The 25,374-nt window shown below is 44.4% G+C and overlaps 1 protein-coding gene across 4 annotated transcripts in view; it reads left to right on the top strand.

Annotated features, from left to right (window-relative positions):
* CCDC149 (coiled-coil domain containing 149) overlaps positions 1–25,374 on the top strand; it is a 98,827-nt gene that overhangs the window by 58,066 nt on the left and 15,387 nt on the right. For 2 of the 4 annotated variants that reach the window (XM_032333999.1, XM_032333997.1), the window contains 7 exons: positions 8,800–8,916; positions 9,439–9,611; positions 10,343–10,415; positions 11,858–11,942; positions 14,186–14,330; positions 23,460–23,536; positions 24,975–25,007. In XM_032333999.1, coding sequence (XP_032189890.1) covers positions 8,800–8,916; positions 9,439–9,611; positions 10,343–10,415; positions 11,858–11,942; positions 14,186–14,330; positions 23,460–23,536; positions 24,975–25,007 — 703 coding nt within the window. The remainder of the gene's footprint in view (positions 1–8,799; positions 8,917–9,438; positions 9,612–10,342; positions 10,416–11,857; positions 11,943–14,185; positions 14,331–23,459; positions 23,537–24,974; positions 25,008–25,374) is intronic. The other 2 variants (XM_032334000.1, XM_032333998.1) reach the window with 1 other exon arrangement.

The following is a 25,374-nucleotide window of genomic DNA, read 5'->3' as shown; positions in this document are numbered from 1 at the left end:
AGTTGTGGAGAGAGGTGATGGAACATGAATTCCACAACCCTGTATTGCCAGGGTGGACCTCCCAGCCCTGCCATTTGCCAGGTTTATGGTGCGGGCAGGTTGCTTTACCTCATCAGAGAATGGAGATACAATAGTACGTCACAGGGTACCTTGTTGGCCTTCTCTGGATTCATGTCTGTAAGCACTGAAGCCAGGGCTTGGGGTGTGGGAAGAGCCACCTGTGTTCCCTGTAAGCAATAAGAGATGGCAACCTTCAGAGAGGGGGCACTGTGACTCACTGAACTCAGTGTGGACTCAGGGCAAGAGCCTTGGCTTCAGAGCCTGCTTCAGCCTCTCTGTGGGGTGGGAGGGTCTCTCCTGTAGAGGACATGACAGTGTCTGCTTCCTGGAATCATGGGAAGCATCAAATGAGAGCCCTCCTATGTTTAAAAAGTATTTAAGGGCCCCTCCAGTTAGCTAGACACCACTGTGGGTACCAGATGTTCCAGAGCACTTGATAAGGGAGCTTCCGGCTATGGTGGAGCTGTTGGTGGGGATGGCATGAGAGGTGAATGAGATCATTTCTAGTAGGTATGATGAAGACAGTAGAGTTGGGTGGTCTGAGCGGGAGCCACTTCAGGGTGAATGGCTCTCATGATGGTATCCAGAGAAGACTTCACAGGAGAGGTGATATTGGATCTGAGACCTGAAGACAGAAAGGAAGTGGGTTCTGGATAGACCAAGAGAATGTGCAAAGATCCAGGAGCAGGCACAAGCATTTATGTTTGAGGCATTGAAAGGAAGCCAGACAGGCTAGGAGCAGCTCATGTCCTCATGTTGTGCCTCATCAACCCAACTAAAAACTCTGACATTTCCAATGCAGTGAAAAGCCACTGAAGATATGATGTGTCAGAAAAGCTTCTAGCACATTGTTTGGCTCAAGTTGGGTGCTGGTTAACCAGGAGACATTGATATACACACTAATGAGAGCATGTGATGATCTCCAGAGCCTTGGGAGGAAGACAATGAAAACAACTGTGGTTTTTTTTTGTTTGTTTGTTTTGGTTGTTTTAGTGACAAATTCTTTTGTTTAAAGCTAGAACTGGATTGACCTATAGATCCAGGAACTTGGACTCTGGTGACACAATAGAGTTGCAAACTGGAGCCTTTTTAAGCAATTATGTCCAATTTTATCAAGGGTATTTCAAAAAGGTCAGAGGGCAGTTGGAGAGCATATGGAGAAAACCAACAGGAAAAGTCAAGATAGGCAGGGCCTTGTTTATTAAGATGGCAGGCATGGCACTATGCCAGCTGAATGTCTAGTAAATGCCTTTTGATGCTGACCTCCCCCTAGGTGAGCTATTAGCAGCAGAACACAGAACTGGGGGGAAGGGAGGGCTAGCATCCACTTCCTGTTAGTAATCCTTTCATCTGATCTTCCCCATAACCTGACAAATAGAGTCTCTGCCTAAGAACAGTAACCATACCAACTGTAACTGGGGATTGCACTTTTTAAAGCTCTTTGGAGACTTACATCAATAGTCATCATTGCATTGTAGCTGCACTTTATGAGGATAGAGATACTCTCCTCCGAGAGCTGGCATTGTGCAGTGCACAGGATGGGCAGCCATACAGAGCTATCTTGTCTACAAAATAGCTTTTATCCTTATTACAAACTGAAGGTATCCCCCTGAAATTCTTATGTTGAAACCTAACCCCCACTGGGGTGGTATCCAGAGGTGGGGCCTTAGAGAGGTGAACAGCTCAGCCTTCATGAATGGGATTAATGCCCTCATGGAAGAGACCCCAGAGAGAGCTCTTAGGCCTCTCTGCCAAGTGCAGATACAGCAAGAGGATGGTTGTCTGTGAAGGATGAAGCAGGCACTCAGCAGAGACGAAATCCGCCAGTGGCTTGCCCTCAGAACTATGAGAAATGCATTCTTGTTGATCAGAAGCCACCCAGTCTATTATGTCCTGTTATAGCAGCCCAAACAGACGAAAGCAGGAGTTGGTCCTAAGGAGTGAGATGCTGCTAGAACAAGTAACAAATGTGGAAGTGAATTTGGAACCGGATAATGGGTAGGGCTGGGAGAGTTTGAAGTGTGTGCTAGATAAAGCCTACATTGCTGTGAATGGACCATCAAGGGCAATTTTGGCAAGGGCTCGGGAAGAACAGAGAAGAATGCCTACGTCTTCTTGGAGAATATTAAAGTAATCCTGAAGAGGATGTTGGTAGAGATATGGACAGTGAAGGCCATGGATGAGGTCTCGTAAATAACTAGGAACATGTTAGAAACTAGTGGGGGGGCCTTCCTTGTTATGTGATAGTCAAGAACTCAAGAACTTGGCTGAATTGTGTTTGAGTCCATTGTTTTATGGAGGGTAGAACTTGTGAACAATGATATTTGGTATTCAGCTGAGGAGATCTCTACGGAGAGTATTGGAGACATGGCTTGGTTTCTTCTGATTGCTTATAGAATACAATAGAGAAATGACTTGAAGATGGAGTTGTTAAGCAAAACCCAGAATGAAAGATTTGGAAATCCTCAGCCTATCTGTGTTGTAGAACAAATGAGACCACCAAGGGATGGCCAGGTGACCATTTGATAAGGAGATAAGCGCTGGCCAGCCAGCTCAGACACGACCCAGGGGTTTTTCTTAAAAACAATGAAAGAACGAATATGAAGACAAATCAGAGACCACCCAATCATCTTGGTGTGCATGAGCCTGGGGTCCCAGCAGCCTGCTTCCAAAGGATGGGGTCACCCAGACCTGCACGACCAGCAGAGAGCCCTATGAGGTTGCATTACCAAGTCAAGGGGGTGAGGTTGTCATCCCTGGTGGGTCCAAAGGCAGAACAACAAGCCAGAGAGAATGATTCTGGAGCATAAAGGTTTAACATTGTTCTGTTCAGTTTTGGACTTACCTAGGACCCATCACCCCTTTCTTCTTTTTTTTTTTTTAATTAATTTATTTATTTTCAGAAAAAACAGTATTCATTATTTTTTCACCACACCCAGTGCTCCATGCAATCCGTGCCCTCTATCATACCCACCACCTGGTACCCCGACCTCCCACCCCCCTGCCACTTCAAACCCCTCAGATTGTTTTTCAGAGTCCATAGTCTCTCATGATTCACCTCCCCTTCCAATTTACCCCAACTCCCTTCTCCTCTCTATCACCCCTTGTCCTCCATGATATTTGTTATGCTCCACAAATAAGTGAACCCATATGATAATTGACTCTCTCTGCTTGACTTATTTCACTCAGCATAATCTCTTCCAGTCCCATCCATGTTGCTACAAAAGTTGGGTATTCATCCTTTCTGATGGAGGCATAATACTCCATAGTGTATATGGACCACATCTTCCTTATCCATTCGTCCGTTGAAGGGCATCTTGGTTCTTTCCATAGTTTGGTGACCGTGGCCATTGCTGCTATAAACATTGGGGTACAGATGGCCCTTCTTTTCACGACATCTGTATCTTTGGGGTAAATACCCAGGAGCGCAATTGCAGGGTCATAGGGAAGTTCTATTTTTAATTTCTTGAGGAATCTCCACACTGTTCTCCAAAGAGGCTGCACCAACTTGCATTCCCACCAACAGTGTAAGAGGTCACCCCTTTCTTCTTATCTGTTTATACTTCTTGGAATGGGAATGTCCTCTGCCTGTCCTGCCTTTGTATTGTGGGAGAACACAGCTCGTCCAGTTTCACAGGCTCATGGCCAGAGGGGTTTGCCGCAGGATCAATCATGACTGGAGTCTCACCCATATCTGATTTAGGTGCTATTTCAATGAGACTTTGGACTTCAGAGTCAATGCTGGTATGAGTTAAGACTTCTGGGGCTGTCGAGATGGAATGAGTATATTATGTATGTGAGAAGAACAGGAATTTCAGGGGGCCAGGGGCGGAGTGTTAGAGACTGAATATTTGTGTCCCCCCACAAATTTGTATGTTGGGATCCTAACCTCCCATGGGATGGTAGCAGGAAGTGGGGCTTTTGTGCAGTGACTAGGAGGCGCTCTCATGAATGAGACAGGTATCCTTACAAAAGAGGCCTCCACCTCTCAGTCACGTCCTCCACCACATGAGGACACAGCAAGAAGGCGGCCATCTCTGAAGCAGGAAGCAGACACCACATCTGCCAGCACCTCGATTTTAGCACTTCTAGCCTCTAGAATGGTGAGAAATAAACGCTTGTTGTTTAGAAGCCACTGAATCTGTGGCAATCTGCTTCAGCAGCCTGGACGGATTAACACAGTCCCCATTTTCAGAAAAACAATGACACCCAGGGCCCAGCGAGGTTGGATGACTTGCCAAGGTGGCACAATGAGGATAAGCAGCACTGGGATCTGAACACAGGTAACACCTGCGAATACAGCCGTTCCTGCCCCTGCCTCCCTGTCACCATCGACAGGGGCAGGTGGGTCCAGGCAAGCGAAGACCAGATGAGGAGAGGATGTGGAGAGCTGAGGGGTGAAGGCTGAGAAGAGGTCTTGGAAAGGAATGAGTCATTCCGACGGGGGGCCCCCAAGGAGGACCAGAGTTTGAACAGGGCCTCCACAGAGAAGTTGGACTCCATCCGCGGGATGGGGGAGGGGAACCCAAGAGCCATTTTGCCACATGGTTTTGTGGCCGTATTCCTCAGCCACATCCCAGCTGCAGCTGCTCCTCAGCCATAAGCTGACAACTCACACCCATAATTCATTCATAAACGTTTATTTCCATCTAAATCAGCAAATGAATACATCTATTGGTGGCGTGCATGAGCCTTATGGGGCAATGATCTGCTTCTCGGGCTGGCGCAGGGAGGTTGGCCACGGAGGTTTGATGGCCCCGTTTGGGAGAATTAAGTGGCCTGAGCAGTTGCTTCATGACCATTTCCAAGGTGGGACTATAGCCTCATTGCCTGCAGTGTATGGATAAGGTTGGCTCCAGTCTGCTGCTTTCAGCTTGAAAGAAAGACTGGACCTCCCCGGGGGGGAGCGTAGGTATGGGGACACTCACATGGAGGAAGACGGTGATGGCAGTCATAACAAGAATCGTAATAGCAGCTGACAGTGCACACATTCTGTGTTCCAGGGGCTGTGCTAAGTATTGCAGAAAAATCCCACCGTCTCTTAGGATTATATCCTAAAGTCAGCACGCGTCTAGCCCTGGTTCCCCTGATGGTCCCTTAAATTGTCCATAAAGTTCAGGGCATGTGGCATTTAGGTTCCTGAACCGGGCAGTAGGGATAAATATGAACAACGTGCTTGTGTCTGAATGTATTAGCAGCCACCCTCCCACACCCCTCTGTCTGGGACCCTGAAAGCAGGGGTGCTTAGCGGCACAACTGAAAACATTGTCCTCACTCATGCTCTCTTCTCCATCGCTCTCTTCCTGCCAAGCACGATCTTTGAACTCCTGACTTAAATGCTCACTTAAACCACCTGCACTCATTCTCACTCATTCTCAGTTCATGCTTATAGCACCTGCTTGCCCCCCCCAACCCCCCCCCCCCACCCCTGCAGAAGCTATACTGTTACTGCTTCAGTGGAAGATACAGCAGCTCGGGGAAGGTCAGGCCTGTGTATAGTTGTACAGGTAGCAGACTGTGGACCCAGACCCCAGACCCCAACCAAGACAGATTCCAGGGCCCGCAGGGGCTGCTGCCCTAGAAGTCAGGAGAACTCTTCCCGCTGCATCCCTACCGCAACCCCCTCCTTGGGCCCCTTCAGCTGGTTGCACTTGAGTTTCAGACCAACTAATGATCCAGCTATTACGAGTGTGGGCCTCACTTTTAAAAATAAATGTTTCAACCAGTCCAGCCCTGCAATTTAATAGGCAATATTGTATGCATATTAAACACCAAATGATTGTTAACATATTTATTGAAGCATAACAGGCATCGGGCATATAAAAGATGACTCTCTTATATGGCTGTCAGACCTCAATAAACATGTTTAATAATTAATTGGCGTTAAGCAAACATAATTGTGTGATTCTAAATTAGGTGTTCAGTGAAGCATTCTGTGCATGGAAAACCACAGCAGTGTTTTATTACTTCAAGATCAGGCTGTCAATCTGGCTTTTCACATATCAGGAGAAGTGCCCCCTGCTCCACGCTGTGTCAAAGGCCTCCTGTAGCCTCACGCCAAAAAAGGCATGAGCCCTCTCGTTCCTAGACCCTTTGATCTGAGAAACGTTTCTCATTTGGTTAGCTGTTTGTCTATCTGCATATCCACTTGGGTTCCGAAAGTTCTGAGCCAAGAACTTGTCTGATGCAGAAGATGGTTTCACATCCCAGCAGTTGGTTGAATTAACCAGTTCTGCTATAAACGCCATCTCCCCCCAGTACAGGTGATTCACATCATTCGCGATAGCTCTGCTCTCTAAATTCTCTGCAAACAGCAAATTAACAAATACCGAAGATTGCTCCTAGGGGAAATGTAAGACTAGGTTCCTCTGAGCCTCTGGTCAGAATTTTTTTTTTTAATCAGTTCACATAGAACTTTGAACTCAAGGTCCATAGCGCTGTAAGTCACACCTGACACGTATTCTCCGTCTCACAACCTCACAACCTAGAACACAAGACATCGCTTCAGCACTGTGCATTTTAAACAGCAGAACACCAACAAAAAGCACAAAGGCATGAACAAACAGGACAATGACCAGACCATGAAAGGGGCACCTGTTTGCAGTACGAGGACTGAAACAAGAAGGTAGACCATTGCTTTGTTCTACCTCAGGCGGAAATACTCCTGTCGGAGGAATCATGTTCTTTGCAACTCTGTTGATAGTAGCACATGTCTGGCCATGATGCAAAAATGCCACGAATGTTGATTTTGAGATTGCAAATAGATGTGCAGGTAGGTAAATTCACACCTGCAGGACCCTTGAGTTATGAGGATCAGCTGTAATCAGGTTCCATGGAGCACAGCTGTCTACATCCCTAAGTATCCTATGTCCTCTGCTGGCCTTTTGTACAAGCTGCCCAGAGAATTGTCTGCTCAGTATCAGTGCTGCTTTAGCACATAGTAGGTGCACAATAAATATTGGTCACATTCAGTCAAGTGGTTTTCAGTAAAGGACCCAAAGTAGTTGTCGTTTGAAAGTAGATGTTCGTTGCTTCTGTTTACACCATTGTTTTCCTTGGTGACTGCTGGTATTTATTGTCTCTATCTAGTTAATATTCAACCTTGGCTTTTAACTTTCTTTCACCTGCCCCTAAATCCTTTAGAGACTTGAGGATCCATTTTCTTTGCTGGCCATGAACACCTTAAGATTCATGCTAGGTGAGGAAAAGCATGCCCCAAGCGGACTTCACTGGCTGGGTAATAAAAATCTGTCTCCAGGTTTTTCGTCTACAAAGCCCATCCACACACACCCTAAAGGGAGGTGGGGAGTCAAGCTTACAACCTTTTCAGAAGAAGCATCAGGAAGCAGGGCCATAACTTGAAAAAGTCAGTCTCATGGCCATGCTGTTGGCACTGAGCTAGACACTTAAGGACAGTTCTGGCCCCATCAGATCTTCCGGGGATCACTGTTTCCATTATGACCCTACCCGAAGGTTTGGAATTGCACATGGAGCTAGGCGCCAGAGTCTGGAGCAACTCTAGGTCTGCAGGGATCCTTTGGAAAATTACATTTTAGAACCTGGAATTTTATCTGTAGGCATTTAAAAACCTATAAATGAAAGTCTGTTATGAAAGTCATGTGTGCTTATTTGACAAGTTAGAACATAGAGTACAGAACAGAGAACATACATATCTCACCATCACCAAAACACACACATTTAAAAATTTGGGTGTAGGTAGGGGCACCTAGATGGTTCAGTGGGTTAAAAGCCTCTGCCTTGGCTCAGGTCATGATCCCAGAGTCTTGGGATCGAGCCCCGCATCTGGCTCTCTGCTCAGCAGGGAGCCTGCTTCCCCCTCTCTCTCTGCCTGTCTCTCTGCCTACTTGTGATCTCTGTCCATCAAATAAATAAACAAAATCTTTTTTTAAAAAATTAGAGTGTATTGGGCCACTTTTTCTTTTGTGCACAGGTTCTTTGTATGACTTCAATTTTACTACAAATGAAAGTTAGTCTTCTGCTTTTTGTTCCCCGCTTAGCATGCTGTCATAAGCATGTTCTGTGTTATTACACAGTTCATCACCCTTATTTCCAACAGCTGCAAACTAGCCCATTGATTGATTGCACTGCATTTTGCTAGCCATCCCGTGCTCGTTAGATGTTTGTTCTCATTCTTTAGCTCTTTCTGAAAATGAGAGTACAATCCACTTTTTCTTTTTTCCTAAAGCTGGTGCATGTCTGGGATTGCTGTTAGCCCAGGTTGTCAGAAACAAGGTTACGGGATCATTGGTTGGGACATTTTTAAGGCCCTTGATGACATAGCCTCATTGCTAAGATGTGGGAACAACAAGCCTATCTTACTAGATGCTTCCAAAAATTGTGTTATCATTTTGTTGTCTTTGCTGACTATAGAAGAGACCCAGAGTTTTTTCTTTACTGTCCCAGAGCTGCAAAGGACCTCCACCTTCAAACGCCCAGGCCAGTGTTCCCGTTAGACTTACACTGTGTGTGCATGGATATAGGGGTATATGCATGTGTGTGCAAACTGCAATATATATTTAACTTATTCTTTAATTCATGATATTGCCAAGACATTTCTTTGTCTCATGCCTTTCCTCAGTATTTCTTGAAAAGTCATACCTTCCAAAACTTTTTGCTGAATATGCTCAGGTTTTGGTTTGGATCTATTCATTTTAACACAAACACACACATTTTGTCTCTCTCTCTCTCTCTCCCTTTTTTAACTAATGGAAAATATAGCTCTTGAGGATGACAATTGCCAAACAGAGGCTCGGAGACGAAGAAATTGGCGTGCGGCATTTTGCAGCCCATGAGCGTGAAGACTTGGTTCAGCAGCTGGAGAGAGCTAAGGAACAGGTTATTGCTAGCATCTGTTAAGAGTGGGGGATATTTTTGTACCGTTGGACTGTGTCCCATTTCTCAGAGAGGGCAAGGTGCCTGGGATGCCAGCCAGAGGCACAAGGAGGGTGTGAGTTGAATGCTTTGATGTTCTCCCTGCTCTGTAAGTTCCTGATCTGCCTCTTGTGGTCCTTGCTTCTAGAAGGTCTGTTCCCCTAGTTTGGGGTGCCATTGGTCTGACCACAAGAAACATCTTCCCTTTCCCCCATTCAGGATAGACAGGAAAGGAACAAGACATGACAAATGGGCCTTAATTTGCAAATTTACCCAAGTGTTGAGTGATACTTTTTAGACAAAATCTCAATGGGTACAGAACCCTAGTTAGGGGACAGGAAAGAGAGCCTAGACTTCATTTCCCTCCTCTCGTAGGTGGGATGAATATGCCCTGTCAGAGTCGGTCAGCAAAGCAGAAGCCTCCATCTCTGGCCCTAAAATGATGTCTGAAGAACATCTTAAGTAAGGACACTTCCTTGGTTTCAGATAGAGTCTCTGGAGCATGACCTGCAGGCCTCGGTGGACGAGCTTCAGGACGTTAAAGAAGAACGGTCTTCCTACCAGGACAAAGTGGAGAGGCTCAACCAGGAGCTAAACCACATCCTGGGTGGGCACGAGAACCGCATCATTGACGTGGATGCCCTCTGTATGGAGAACAGGCAAGTGGCTGGGCCCGGGCATGCACTCAGGCAGGACACCGGCCGTGCAGTCTCGCAGCCCAAGTTATAGCTGCCTTGCAATGAAAGGAAAGTCCCATCGCCAAAATGGTGATAGTAATGCCACGTATCAGCTTCGAAAGTCAGAAAAGCACCACACCCCTATACACTTGCCTCCCCGACGACCCCTGTCTCCTTCCCCCACTCCTCCCCGCCTCCCAGCTGGGCAAGAAGGGTAGGGAGCCAGTGAAAGCTGCTTGGTATTGATATCAAGGAGAGGGGAAAGAATAAGAAAATAAATTGAGAAATTCCCTTAGCTCTTTCTTTTCCCCGAGGCAAATTTCATAGTGTGTGTGTGTGTGTGTGTGTGTGTGTGCGCGCGCGTGTGTCTAATTTAATGTTATGTCTGGTGTCGTCTCTTCCTGTCTGCCTTCCCAGTGGAATCATCTTAATGAGAATTATGTGAAAACTGTGTTGATATCCCTTAGGGGTTCTCTGCAGAAGGCTGTTCTAAAGTAGGGTTTCTGTGATTTGGGCATATTTGACCTTGATTACATCCATTTAAGAAGAGGTCACCAAGATGCACTTTTCTTCTCCTCTTTTGGTGGTGAGAAGGCATTGTGTGTGCACAATAGCTCTGGAGGCGGGTTGTTTTCTTTTTTTCTTCTCCTACTTGCCTATATGTTTTTTATTTTGTGCCCAGACACTTCCTAGTTGCGTGTTATCTCTCCTAGGTACCTTCAAGAGCGATTAAAGCAACTCCACGAAGAGGTCAACCTCTTGAAATCAAACATCGCCAAGTATAAGGTAGAGAATTGTGATGATGCTGGTCATGACTCACGATTGTACATCTAAATGCCATTCTGTGTTAATTCCCTTTTATGTGCCAAAGACACGTGAGTGCTCGCCTGCCCTCCCAGATAAAGTAAGAGCTTTCACTGAGGTAACCAGGAAGAATGAAGCCCCAAACAACAAACACAACAAAAATAGCTTTTGCAAGAGCATTTTTGTTGCTGTCACCTAGGCAGGGCGCATGGAGCCTGCCCAGATCTGGACATGGCCATTTCACTGCCTCAGTCCGCATAGAATTAGGTTTCTTATCAGCGCCTCTAGAAAATGTTCCATCATCAGACACTGCTTGTCTCATAATCATCCATAAGAAAATGGTTTCCGAGCGACAAGAAGAAACCAAGATTGGGGAATCACAATCTGAGCGAGAACGTTCACGTCACACTGAAAGGACAGAATGTTTAAATTCTCCCACTGTTGTTTAGACTCATCCCAGCTCCATTAGTCTGATAATATCTATTTCTGCAGATGTTCGTTGTGAGCGTTATAATTAGAAACATCTCCTGGGTTTCTCTGCTTTGAAAATAGATTGATTTCTCTTCCTGAGGGTAGAGCTTTATAGCAGTCTAGATGCTTGGGAGAACCATCTCGTTTTCCTGGCTTCTGACGTTAGCCTTTCTTCCCTGAAGTCTCTATGCTGTTCTCCCTTTTCCGTGAGGTTGGGGGCCACACTTTACACCAGTCTATATATACACACACACAGCCAAAGAAGAATGCAGCTTTTAAAGTTGTATAATTAATACATACATTTAAAAAATGTGTGTATGCATTCATTTAACAGCCTTTATTTGGTTCTTCAATGTGCCAAGCACTGCTACACAGCGCATATCAATTGTAGTGTAAGGGTCTGTGATAGGAATGGCACTTGGTCGGCACCTGTGTGCCTCCTTATCTTGTGTCCGTGGCAGACGTCCTTCATTATTTGTGGCTTTTTCCAGTCCAGCCACGGAAGTCTTCCAAAGACCAACAGTGATCTTTTGGCATCAGCAGATAAAAGTAAACCTGTTCTCCATCTCATGTCTATTCAGAAGGGGTTTCCGTAACTAGTGACTTCACATATTAGATGGAGTGCTTGCTTTCAGATATGATTTAATTTAATGAATACGCATTGAGTGCCTTTTATATAGAGGAGAAGGTAATTGCTGTCATTCTGCTGGGCACCAATTTTAAAAAACAAAACAAAACTCTCTACCAGGTCCATAAATTTCATACCTCTTTGGCAGGGTCTCAGAATTTTAAAAGTTGGGTCAGCTTTTGGGGTTTGCCAAGGGGTCTTGTGTGTCTGATGGGAGCATGCATCTACTCTAAGTAGGTATTTTTCCTTTTTTCTTTCTTTCTTTTCTTTTTTTTTTTTTGGCTTTTTTGATAGAGATTTGTATTTTCTCCCAATGCTGCTTTAGAATGCTCTCGAAAGACGGAAAAACTCCAAAGGCCAGAGTAAATCTAGCAGCAGTGCGCTGACTGGAGTCCTATCTGCAAAGCAAGGTAGGGTTTGTTCTCTGGAGGGTCAGAACCACAGAATGCCTAGAGCTCGGGGTCCGCATCTCCGTTTGTGGTGGGGGAACCAAGGTGGTTCTTAGAACAGCCCTTCCCAAACCTCCATCCGCATCAGCATTGGCTGGAGGCCTTGTTTGAAAACACAGGTTACTGCCCCCAACCCTGTCCCAACACACACACAGAGTTTTTGACTTAGTAGGTACAGTGAGGCCCCAGAGAATGCACATTTCTAGAAAGTTCCCAAGTGTTGCTGATGCCAGTTCTGGGATCCTGCTTTGAGAACTACTGCATTAGACGTTTTTCTAACAACGGGACCCCTTCACATCTGGTCCCCTAGCCTGTACTCTTCCTTTAAGAGCATTTTCCCTCCTTCGAGCACCAGTTTAACATCCATGGGTCCATGTTCCAACCTTACCGAGTTTCTCCTTTTTCTGGCCTCTGTGACCAGAATAGAAAAGTCTCACAGCTGCTGAAATCATTTTATCACAGAACATGTGCCTTTTTCAAAGAAGCTTTTATTGATTGCAATTCTGTTCCTCCTCCTTGTCGATTCTGATGAAAAATAATGATCTTCCAGGAACAGTCCAGGGGAATAAATAGCAGAGAGCTTACTTCTGACACTTAATATTTGGGAACTCAGTTCTCAGCGTAAGCCTCAGGTTGAACATGGGCGACTGGCCCAGTTTTGGGTTGTCGGCCACACAGACCAGTGACGATCATACAGGAGTCTTAATCAGAGCTGGGGTGGCTAGGGGAAAAAAAAAAAAGTGCTGAATCTTCAGCCGGCCTAATAACCAAAGCACTTTTCTAAGCAACTTCTGTTTTTCCACTCAACTAAAAAAAAGACATCCTAGAATTATTTTTAAACTCAAAACCTCAGTACTCTCCAGTAATGTGAAGTAGCCATGTGAGTTCAGCTCTGGATACCCTGGATAGCCAAACATCTTTTTTTTTTTTTTTAGATTTTATTTATTTATTTGACAGAGAGAGATCACAAGTAGGCAGAGAGGCAGGCAGAGAGAGAGGAGGAAGCAGGCTCCCTGCTGAGCAGAGAGCCCACCGATGCGGGACTCGATCCCAGGACCCTGAGATCATGACCTGAGCCGAAGGCAGCGGCTTAACCCACTGAGCCACCCAGGCGCCCAGCCAAATGTCTTTGAATGGTGAGACGACCCAGTCCCATCACTGATGTGGGGAATGCCAGCCACATTCAAACACGACCCCCTAAGCCTGCCAGAGCCTTTCTGGACAACCCTCTGGCAACTTATTTTGACAAAGCTTGAACTCATCCCCTTTGAGCAGCAAGAAATAATTATCAACATCTGAAAACATACTGCTTGAGGCAAGTTCTTCCTACATTAGTTATGAAAAAAAAAAATAGAAAGTAGCATAAATGTCCAGCAGGAATTAAATAACTTATATCTACATATGGGCTCCCAAACTGCCTTTACGTTTTATGTTTTAGGAGATATTGATAATGAGGAGTTGGGTTAACTGAAAAAAAGAAGAGCTTTTTCTCATTTCAAGAAAAATGTATGAATCTGTGTGTCTATGTATAGGCATATAGAAAAGGATGTTCAGAGATGTAGTGAGAGATTTATTTTTTTCTGTCTGATAGGAGTACAGGCTGTGTCTTTTTTATGGTAACTCATGGTTTCTAAAAAGATGCAGACACAAAATATATTTTATATTTTAAATAATGCCCCATAAGATCTTGCCGCCCACCGAACATAGCACACTGTAGGAAACTCTGCCACAAAGCAAGGAGCTCAGGACAAGGGTCATTGCCATTTGCATGGCTGTGTGACCTTCAGCTGATGTTTTTAATCCACCAGCACCTTGCTTTCCCATCCATAAAATGGGGATAAATAATACTTCCCAGGTGGGTTTTATTTTATCTTTTTTTTTTTTTTTTTTTTTTAATTTTGGGCCTCAAATGAGTTAGTATAAAGCATTTTGAAAGGGTTAGATGCTGGGCAAATGCAAAAGATTATTATCCCTTTAAGAAATGGGTGATAAAAGTCCACGAGAACTTCCTTGTTTCTGCTCAACCCTCACACTAAATTTTATTTAACAAAAACACCTGAAGCAGATTCTTCAATACTTCATCATAGCATTTAGAAGCCAGGAGCTTAACCCAGCTTCATTGTCCAGGAAGATCGGACATAGGTTTACATTGCCGTGTTCCAGAAGGACTTAAGACTGAGTTGTAAACTTTGTATCCCACCCAGTTCAGGATCTGTTATCCGAAGATCACGGGTGCAGTCTTCCAGCCACTCCACAGTCTATTTCTGATCTGAAATCTCTGGCCACAGCCCTGCTAGAGACAATACACGAGAAAAACATGGTCATCCAGCACCAGAGGCAGACCAACAAGTAGGTGACTGGACCCTTGGGTGGGGGTGGGTGGGAGAGATGTGGGATGCTGGCCACCAGTGGGGGATGGCAGCCAGGTGGGATGGCAGGCCTTTGGGGGAGGGGAGGGGAGCACTCGAGTCTGGAAGGTCACCTCCTAAACTAGAATGCTGTGTCCACACTGTGACAGCATCTCAGCCATCTGCCAGAGTGGGGGAGGGAGAGAATACTACCAGCCATTACAGACTGAACACTTACTCGGAGCCACTCACTGAGGAATGCAGACGACATGGGCAGTACGATCGCCCGGGTGACTCACCTTACCTCTCCTGCGGGTCTCCTTCAGGGAGGGCGCCTCCTCGGTGCCATCGTAACTGGCAGCATGACACTGGGGGGTTCTGACCAGCAGGAAGGCCAAGCATCAACTTTCATAGGCAACTGGGCCTAGAAGGGAGTGTCATGTCACTCTTCCAGAGAAACAGAGAAAGTGGTGGGATGGAGCAATTAAAATAGAGTGTCTTCCCTTTTTATTTATTTATTTATTTTTTTAAAGATTTATTTATTTGACAGAGACAGAGATCACAAGTAGGCAGAGAGGCAGCCAGAGAGAGAGGAGGAAGCAGTCTCCCGCTGAGCAGAGAGCCTGATGCGGGGTTCGATCCCAGGACCCTGGGATCATGACCTGAGCTGATGGCAGAGGCTTAACCCACTGAGCCACCCAGGCGCCCCTTCCCTGATTCTTACAAACATAACGACTCAAGTTAGTAACCATTAGAGACACACGCAAATTGGAGGTGTTCAAAGAATGGTGAACAACAATAAGTTAAAGCAACAGACACCATGAACAGGACTGGCTCTGAGGACAAGCGACCATGCTTGGAAGGGCCCTGCCCTTGGTTCGGAACTCCATGGTTGCCATCTTGAGGTTCTTAATCATTCTTGAACAAGGAGGCCTGCCTTTCCATTTTGCGGTGGGCCCCAGAATTATGTAGCTGGTCCTGCTTATGAAACCCACACATAGCCCCAAAATGAAGCCGTGCAAGAAGTGAGCAGGCTCTGAAACGCTGCGGCTTCCAGCAAGGAGGGGAGGGGTGAGGGAAGCAGGGTCCTGGCGAGGGGGAGGGACACGGGGAGAGAGGCAACTGGAACATGATGGAGAGTATTGTAAAAACAAGATTAAAAAAAAAGAGAAGCCGGGAGTGAAGGGAAGATCGCGCAGGAGATTAAGATATATATAAAAGAAGGCAGGGAGCAGTGGAGGGAGTCTGGGCAATCTCAGAGGGATGACAAGGGTAATTTATTGACAGAAGAAGTTTTTAAAATTCTTTTAAAAGAAATCTTAACCAAGGAATGAGACAGTCAGGTGCTAAAATGCAGAGACGTCTCAGGGGAGGGAGAAGAAATGGAAATCTCCCCAGAATAGGTACGAGGTCTATTTTATCCAGACAGAATCCCCTGCAGCCGATAGTGTTCTGCATGAGCCTTCTTTGTCCTCACTGACTCCCTATAAAGCCCCCACTGGGGCTCTTTCAAACCTTCTCAGGTCTTCTAAACCCTAGTCTGTTCTCAGCAGGTAACCTCAGCTACTCTTTTACTGAAAAAAATAGATGCACCTTCCCAGGAACCCCAAGACTTACCCTCCCCTAGAACCAGTGCCTTCCACCCTCTCCCTCCTGGCTCTGGGAAACACACCCACCCACCATCCTGTTGGTCCACACCATCTTCCCTCCTCTGGGCTTGGCTCCCCAGTGAGCAACTCATCCCACCTCGTCCACTCCTGCCCCCAACCCCTGGCTTCTGCCTCTTTACCCAGACACCACACAGAGCTCCCTGAACCCCCATAGTCTTTCCCCAGCGCTGCAGCTCCCCCTGAATTTCACTCACCCAGCATCTTTGTGAACAAGAAGGCTGCCTTTACTTCTTCAATAGCACCCCCTCTAACTGTGGTCCTGGGAGCACCCATGTCAGAATTACTCAGAGGCACTGGTTCTGAAATGCAGATTCTGAGCGGTTTTCTGGAGGGAATGTCGGGTTTCTGGATCTGAGCCAGCCCCAGGAAAGAAAGACCACCTCAGCTTCAACACCTCCTGAGGTCTCTTTCCAGATGTTCTACAGCCATCTCCCTTTGAGGGTCTCCAGCACCCCCAAACCCCACTTTTGGAGTCTGTTTCCTTTCTGAGTTCTCTGCATCCCAATTCGCAACTTGCACTCATCTCCTTGGATTCCTCTGACTTTCTCCTGTTCCCCTCCATTCCCTCCATGCCCCTTGCTTCAACCCCAGGTCTCCACCAGGCCTTCTGCTCTCCTTACCCCACCTGGGGGCTTCATCTCCCCCACCCCCTGCATGATTGCTTCTCACTTTCTGCAGGCACTTCCCAGAACTCTTGTACTCACCTCACCACCCAGAGCAGGACCCATATTTCCAATGATAGGTTGTCATTCTCCCCCATATCCCTTCAGCTATTCACGTTCAAGGAGTCTAGACTCTGGGCCACCCACTCCTTAGTACATTTTGAAACCCTTGAAAATGCTTGCACCCTTTGACCCACATGGTCTGCATCTAGGAATTTATTCTAAAGAAAAAAATCAGTGTGATGTCCTCGGGTTCACATAAATGGATTCATTTATAACAGGGCAGAAAACAGAAACAACCCAAATGTTTTTGTTTATATTTTATTTTATTTTGAGAAGGGGAGAGTGCATGAGTACAGACGGAAAGAATCACAAGCAGACTCCATGCTGAGCACAGAGCCTGACTCAGGCCTTGATTTCACAAACCTGAGATCATGACGTGAGCGGAAATCGAGAGTCAGATGCTTAACCAACTAAGCCACCCAGGTGCCCCCCGCCAATGTTTTTAAGTTGGAGACTGGTTAAGATTATAGTATCTCCAGGCACCCCTGGCTGGCTCAGTCGTTAAGGGTCTGCCTTCAGCTCATGCCATGATCTCAGCACTGCGACGGGCTCCCTGCTCAGAGGGGAGTCTGCTTTTCCTTCTTCTCCCCTCCCCCAACACTTGCGTTTCCTCTCTCGTGCGCGTGCGCTCTCTGTGTCAAATAAATAAAATCTTTTTAAAAAAGATTATAGTAAATCCATAAGATAGACTACTATGCAGCCATTTAAAGCATGATTTGAAGTATATTTAATGGGCTCTGCCCACCTTCGTGATACTCACGGTCAATAAACCTCCACATTATGCAGGTTGAAGCTGTCTAATTAGAATAGAATCGCTGTGCCCTCCCAGTAGGGAGGACAGTGCTGGGCCCATTGTATGTCCTTATACTTATTTAATGAATGGATGATGGACTCATCTTCTAATCCTTTTTCTTGTTCCCTTGATACTCTTTACGGTTTTCCTGGACTCTGTATATATGTCAGGTGCTTGTCCTCGGCCTTCGGTCTACATGCTGTCCCTAACCCCCTCAGCTTTGGTCCCACCCCACTATCCCCTGTCCCTTGGGAACACCCTCCCATTGATCCTCCAACCTCAGACCCCAGACCCTCCTCCGCCACCAAGCTCCGCCCTCTCTCAACCCCACGCCCCCAGCTACAGTTCTGATGATGTCACAAGCCCCCATTAAAAAGCTGGATTTTTCTTTTCGTGTTTGTTTCAAGTTTTTATTTAAATCCTAATTAGTTAACATATAGTGTAATATGGGCTTCAGGAAATAGCAGAACTGTTAAAGCTAAATCCTGGGGCCTGCTGAACTCAGGAACCCCAGACTGTCAACGTGGAGCTCCCGCCTCTCAGAACACATTGATTTCCTAGCACCTGCCCTGTCTTAACCCTACTGTGACCAGCCTGCCCCAGGCTCCGTGGGCGCTCATCCTCTGTTGAGAAACAGATTTGCTCATTTTGACAGATTTAATTTTGTTTTTTGTTTGTTTTTGTTTTTTTCAGATTTAATTTTGTATTAATGTACCTTGTCATTTGTAACTATTATTCAATAATTCTGTACCATCTCATGGTTCAAATTTTAAAGGTTAAACAACAATGTGTCTCTAAACTACCACCATCTCTCAGCCCCCAATTCCCCTTCCTGGAAGGAACCACACTGTTCCTTATTTCTTATGTATCCCTTTCCAAGGATTCATATGGAAATAAACATATAACACATTTCCGCAGACACATATAAATACTCATATATACTTGTACAAATATAGTCTTTTCTCTCTTCCTTCCTTTCTTTCTTCCTTTCTTTCTTTCTTCTTACAAATGGTAGCTAGTATTCACCCAAAAAGTGGTTTTTTCTACTGTTCTTCACCTTGATTCCCCCCACCACCATAACAGTAGATCTTAAAGATTGCTTCATATCCATACATAAAGTACCTAATGTGCCATTTTTAAAACTTAGAAGGTCTTTGGTTTCATACTTTCAGTAAATGTTTTATTTGGGGCCATGTAAAAAAAAAACTAATTATACAATAAACAAAGTGGGGGCTAGGAATAAAATCTGAATTTGGTCTGCTGCTGTGATCCCCCTTTTGTAACTAAAATAATATAATTTTGTGTTGGTGGAGCATTCTAAGTGAGAATAAAGGTATTGTGTTTCTGTAAGCCTGTGCTCCCCCTACTGGCTTTCCACTGCCTGTCACTCAACCCGCCTTGAGAAGGCCCAATGGGAGCCATCTTGAAGAACGAATGGATCCACACAGGACTTTATTTTTTGAGAGGATTTTCAATTAATGGGCATTTTGCTTGAGGTACTCATTGCCAAAGAGTTGGCAATTGTCTGACTATTGCTAAAGAAGGGATGAGCATCCTGTGATTTATCAACAGGCAGCAAAGCAGTAACAGAAGAGGCAGGTGTTTAAATCATGTTTTACCGAACACCCCGTTTAGTTTTCCAGTCAATACTTCGCTGGTGATGGTGGTGGATACATGAAGATAGTGACCTTTCACTCTCCTTCCTGCCATCCTAATACTGTTTATTGCTCTCCCCCACTCTGGCCAAGGGTAAATGGCTCGGAAGTTCAAGACACTGAGAGCAGCTTGAGCTGTCATGGATCAGAGCAGAGAGTCAAAAGAAGGCCACACAGAGTTGGAAGGGAGGACAGGACTCACATCTTGAGGACTGGGCTCTCCCCAAGGACCCTCAGGGAGTTCTGCTCCCATGTTGTCTGGGAAACAGGAACAGACACACAGTGATGGCCAACTCCCGAGTTGGTTCTGTCTTTGCCAATCCCCTATCATGTTGTTACTATCAGAAACTACTACTGAAAATCTGTCTGGAGGCCTGACATCTTGAGGATTTTCCTAGACTGCTAGGTAGACATATGCTGAAATCCCTCCTAAAACAAACCATAGCTAAATAAAAAAACCTTATTTTAAAATCTCTCCCCTCCCACAAAAAAAAAAAAAAAAAAAAATTTCCTCTCTCAAACCTGTTTATGCCTCAAGCTACTGCCCTAGCTGTCTCTTTCAATTCCCTGCTAAACTACTTGAAGGGTCATCTGTATTCCCTGCTTCTGGTTGCCCCAAGTCTGTTTCTCCCAACCCTGTCACTTGGATTCTGGGTTTCACCCCTATCCACTGTCCTGAAACATCTCTCTCAAGGGTCAGGCACATCTACTAGGTGATCTAATGTGACCACTTTCCAGAATAAAACAGTACTGACATCCCACCTGGGTCTCTCACACCCCTTGGCTTCCTGGCCCCATGTGGCCTGGTTCTCCTCTTCCCTGTCCAGTTATGCCTTTCTAATCCTTTTTTGCCTTAGACAGGGATATTCTAGGGTCCTGTTCTTCTGACTTCTCACCCTCTGCTCGTGAGCAGATCTACTCCCCAGCCTCCATGCCCATCTCTGCGTTCCCAGACTTTTCTTCTATCACGTGACTGGCTGTCTCCATGGATATCCCATAGGCACCTCAAATTCTTCACCTACCTCAGTATTGTTACTCCATTCGGCTGACTTCCCACATCACCCCCTGGGTTTGTTGGAGGCCACCACTATCACTGACTTGGACATCACCCTTCTGACTGGCCTTCCTGCTTCTTCTCATACCGATACCAGTCATTCTCCACTCTACCTCAAGAATACTTTCCCTAAACATCACCGTGCTGCACCTCTGCTTCAGAACTTCCAATATCTCACTTTTGTTGCCGACATAGAAAAGTCTCACTCTTCTCAATAGGGCAACAAGTTCATTCATGATCTGGGTCCTTCAAAATCGCTCTGGATTCAGCCCTCATTTACTTCACTTCCACTCTGTGCCTCACTTCCACTTTGAAGTACTTGCATGCTTTCAGGCCCACATTTTGATTCCGGACCCTCCACTTAGCAGCTGCGTCATCCTGGGCAGGTTAGTTGACCTTTCTGAATCTCTGTTCCCTCATCCACAAATGAAGCATATTAAAAGCTCCCTCTTCAATTGTTGCAAGGGGGAAGGGAGATACTGTCTGTGTGGTGCTTAGAGTAATGCCTGCTAGAGAACAGGTGATTGGGAGATATTATTCAAACCTTTGACAGGCTCTGTATGTGTGTGTGTGTGTGTGTGTGTGTGTGTGTGTGTGTGTGTATCCACATCTGTTTCCCACCAGACTTTTAGTCCCTCAAATACTCAAATACAGGGATACAGGCTGTTTCTCTTCATTATCCCCTACAGCCTCAACAATTGTGTGCTGAATTGGTCAAATTAAATTCAGTGGACCCTGTTCTTGTGTTTACTGCCTCCCTCGATGCCTGCTGCCCTCTCTCGCTGGGCTGCACCACCCCACGTTCCATGGACCACCGGCTACATTTGTTCAGCGTGAAACCCATGGGGAAGACTTTTTTTATCCTTTGAGGACTCTTGGGCCCGGTGATACAAGCCAGCCCAGCTGCATCCACATTTCAATTATGAACAGTTTTTAAAGAGGTCAACTTGCTCCAGACACAAGCATGCTTGTTTTACAGGACCACTGTGAGGTGTTGATGAAGAGCATGTATTGTGGCAACAAACGGAGTTGCAGGTTCAAAGTCCTGCTTGTGGCTCTGGTCAAATTAACTAATTTCCGTGCCTCTGTTTCCCAATGGGAGGAGTAGAGTGGGGTGGATGAGTGCACTGGGGGTCGGCAACAGACACAGCTTGGAGATAAACTGTATACCCTTGGGCAGGTTGCTTAACCTCTGTGTTCCTTATGGTCCACATCTGTGAAAGGGTAATAATACAACATACACCGCAGGGTTTTTGTCAGGTCAGATGAGATCATGTATGCTCAGTATCTGCTCAGCATGGGCTCTGACTCAGAGCCAGGACTCAAGAAAGATTAGTTTCACTGTTCATGGTAATGGTAGTGTGGTTGCTAGTGTTCTGGATAATGTTATTGCTACTATCACTACTAGCACAATTCCCATTGGGTCCATTTTACTACCTCCTGCTCTGTATCAGATGCTTGTGTCGGGCCAAAGAGAACAGGCACTGCTGACAAACAGGCAGGGTCCCTCAAATTCACCTCAGTCCATTTCTGGGAGACAGAGCTCTGTTATCCAGGGACATCAGGGGGGAAAAAAACGCAACTAAATGTCTCTTTACCACGCCTTCGAAGGTTGCTCTGATGGCATCCTTCAGCACACACAGAAGAGTTAAGCCTTATCTTTTGTTTCCAAGAGGCCTCGCTCACAGGTGATCTGATCTCGTTAAGAAACAGGCATCAACTTGAACTCTGCTGTGATTGCATCTCAAACCCATCAGCTGGTGAAAAGGGAGCTCGGATCAGAAGGTCTGAGCAAAATATTGAAAGTGAGATTACGAAGAATGGTTTATTGAAGGGTCAGGGACATGAAAGCAGAATAGACCCAACAAATAAGGTGAAAATTGAAAGTAATTGATAAAGACTATGCAGAATTTAAGACTTAAGGAAAAGAAGAAAAGCTCCAAGTACCTAGGTGAAGAAAACCACAGATAGTAGCATGAGAGTTTTCTGGGAGCTCAAAGGGAATATTAATTAAAATGCTGCAAGTCAATTCAGGTAAAATAAGGATGAATCCAAAACCATATAAATATATGTGTGTAGATATATACATATTCATGCCTCTGTATGTATGTGGGTGTGTGCAGCTATCTCCAGGATATAAAGAGAGGTAGGAGAACAATTCTAGCATTCTGATTTCTCCTGCTTGAAAGGAATTGAAACTTTGCTATTAAGGTGATTTCCGCATCATTTTAACAATGGCAGCGCCAAGAAAATCCCCCAAATAATATAAAGACTGGGTTTTCAATTTCGAGGGCAATGGAAAGTGATTCAAGTTTGAGATGACTATAAAATCATTTCCCAACTATGTTTAATTTTGTGTAAAGTAGAAAAGGGGAAACACACGCCCACATTTATGTTTTTCCATGCATTTAGACAAAGTTTGACTCCCCAGTAAAAAGTATAATCTTTTCAGATACACGTTCCAGAAATTATATGTCCCAGTGCATCAAAATGGTCACCTTGGAAAGCAATATAATTCTTCAGGTGATTCTGCAATTGCTGGAAGTTCTTTTGAAAAGCCTATTTCTTCATTCTGTCCGTAGATAATTACAAGCCAGGAAAAAAGGAAAGCATTTTCTTTAATCAAATATGTTTATTGAACACCTACCCTCAACTGGGCATTTGGCTTGGTATCAAGGATATGGTCTCAGACATAGATTAGGTTGAGGAAGGCAGATCTTATTTTATTGACTCAAAGCAACTTTACTACACATGTTCACCCGTCTTACTGGTTAGACTTCATGGTTTCCAGAACTCAGATCCACCCTCAAAGAATCAGGTATGATACCACTAAGGGTATTCAAAATGAATTATAATCTTTAGCAATGAGCAATTCCCAAACAAAAATTGTGTAAGACGTTTGGGCAACAATGGAATAATTGTTTCGCTTCCCCACTTTTGTGGGAGAGGACTCACTTGAATGGCAACATTTAGTATTTTTTTCATAATTCACTTTATATTTTCATATGTATGTTCAACAGAGTTTGTGTATAATGTATTACATATTTTACACATATATTCTTTGCACATGCATTCACACTGTGTTTTCTGCATACACTTTTTTTTTTTTTTTTTCTGTATACACTTTAAATCTCAAAACATTTTCTGTCAGGGCACTCTAGAGCTGATGAGGCTCCAAGAGCTGATGAGATGTTCATTAATTTTGTCTGTTGTCATTTTCTCTCGTTTTCCAGAATCCTAGGGAATCGGGTGGCTGAACTGGAGAAAAAATTAAGAACTCTGGAAGTTTCTGGTTTGTGGAGTCTTCCAGGTAAGCAGATCTTCATGAAAGTTATTTTCCTTTTTTAAAAAAGGCAGCCTTTACCTAATTTGCAAAGAAGATTCTAGTTTTTAAATATCTTTTTATTTGAAGATCATTGTTGAAAAATCTACAAGTGCTTTAAACACAGAAGCCATCAATTTTGAGGGAATCAGAGAAACTCATATAAATATTCAAGTTCCCATCTGTGGAACTCTGAAGTTTTGCTAGCCTAAATTCAGAAATTGTCATTGTGTGTGTCTGTGTATACTTTATTTTTCACCTTTGTGAATATAGTAAATTGTTTCATTTTTTTTTTTTTTACCCCTAGGTATCTTATAAGGATTTGTTCATTTTAATTATCATCCCTAAAAATGAGTAGAAGAATATACAAAGATTTGTTCAATTTACTCCTCAATCCTAAAAATGAATATAAGAACTGACAAAAATTTGTTCTATTTAATTATCATTCCTAAAAGAATGAATGAATCATACCTAAAAATAAATATACTGAGAAAAATTTGTTCTATTTAATTATCATTCCTGAGAATGAATATAAAAATGAGTATAAGAACCTTCTTCTCCTCTCTTCCCCTCTCCCATTTTATGCAACTTGAAAATCAAAATTTCCTTGGGAGATTTTTTTTCCCCGCAATTGTACATGTTGCAAGGAAACTCTGATGTTTCACTTTAATTAGCTATATTTATCCTGTTTGTCTTGGTAAAATAACCCCTCTGTGAGACCCCCATCAACTATTCCCCTTTTCTTTTTCTCCAGAAACTTGTATTTATCATTTTTCCACCCCCTCCTCTTTCCCTGGAAACAACATTGTACATATATTTTTAGTTGCTTAACCTTTCTGCACAAACCAGCCTTCTCTACCCTTGAATTGTATCAGTTGCTGCCCCGTAATGTTCGAGAAATGAAAATTGCCACAGGGACGTGGACAACAACCCGTTCCTGTAATGTAATCTGAAGAGGCAACCTTAGGTTGCCTGCAAGAGCATTTCATAAATTGGAAGTTTTAGCAGATTCCTTGAACTTGATGTCAAAAGACCTAACAGAACTAATTAGTGGCAAGTGCCATTCTGGGGATTTGAATGATCCATTTTGCACAAGAACCTTTTGATGCCGTTTAAACCTTATCTTCTTTGAAGGCCTTTCTTTGGCTGCATTGAATTTCAACACAGTCAGGCAAATTTATCGTTTATTTGTGCAGTCAGATTGCTATTTCTGGGCACGGACTGGAGTTTTGATTTTTTTTTTTTTCCCTCCAAATGACTTAGTGAAATTTCACGATGTTTTATTTCTACAATTTATGTAAAAAAGATGGAAGTTGAGTGAGTCGAAGGATGCTGAGAATTTTCTGTCTCCGGTGTTATTTGTTCCGGGATGGAATGGCTATTATGCATTAACAATTCTTTCTTTCCTCCTTTTTGCTGCCTGAAGGCCTGAGCTACAATGTTTCAGTAGGATTCGGGAGTATGTTCTATTTCAAATATCTGTGTTTGTGGCTAATATCAGCAGTGCATTAATATCATCCCTGCATGTAAATAAATAGAAATGCATTCTCTATGTATCATTGCACTTTTCTGATTAGAACAGTCCATTGAAATGGAGAATTCAATTAGTACCAAGTAAATATTCAATGGTAAAATGAGCTTTGAGGGACCCGGCTAAATGGATTTTATGACCATGTTCTAGTATCTGGCCTCCTTGCAGACACAGAGTGGGAGTACAGGACAAGGGTGGTACAGATCTGGGACAGCTGATGTAAGGGAAAAAGCATTGCTTTGCTGCTATTGTGAAGGTTTATCAACGAGACACTGCCTTGTGATCATTTTAAAAC

The sequence above is a fragment of the Mustela erminea genome, chromosome 2 (assembly GCF_009829155.1).
Source record: "Mustela erminea isolate mMusErm1 chromosome 2, mMusErm1.Pri, whole genome shotgun sequence".
NCBI classification, from domain to species: domain Eukaryota; kingdom Metazoa; phylum Chordata; class Mammalia; order Carnivora; family Mustelidae; genus Mustela; species Mustela erminea.
The sequence above is the reverse complement of the archived record's forward strand: the minus strand, read 5'-3'. Positions and strand labels throughout refer to the sequence as shown.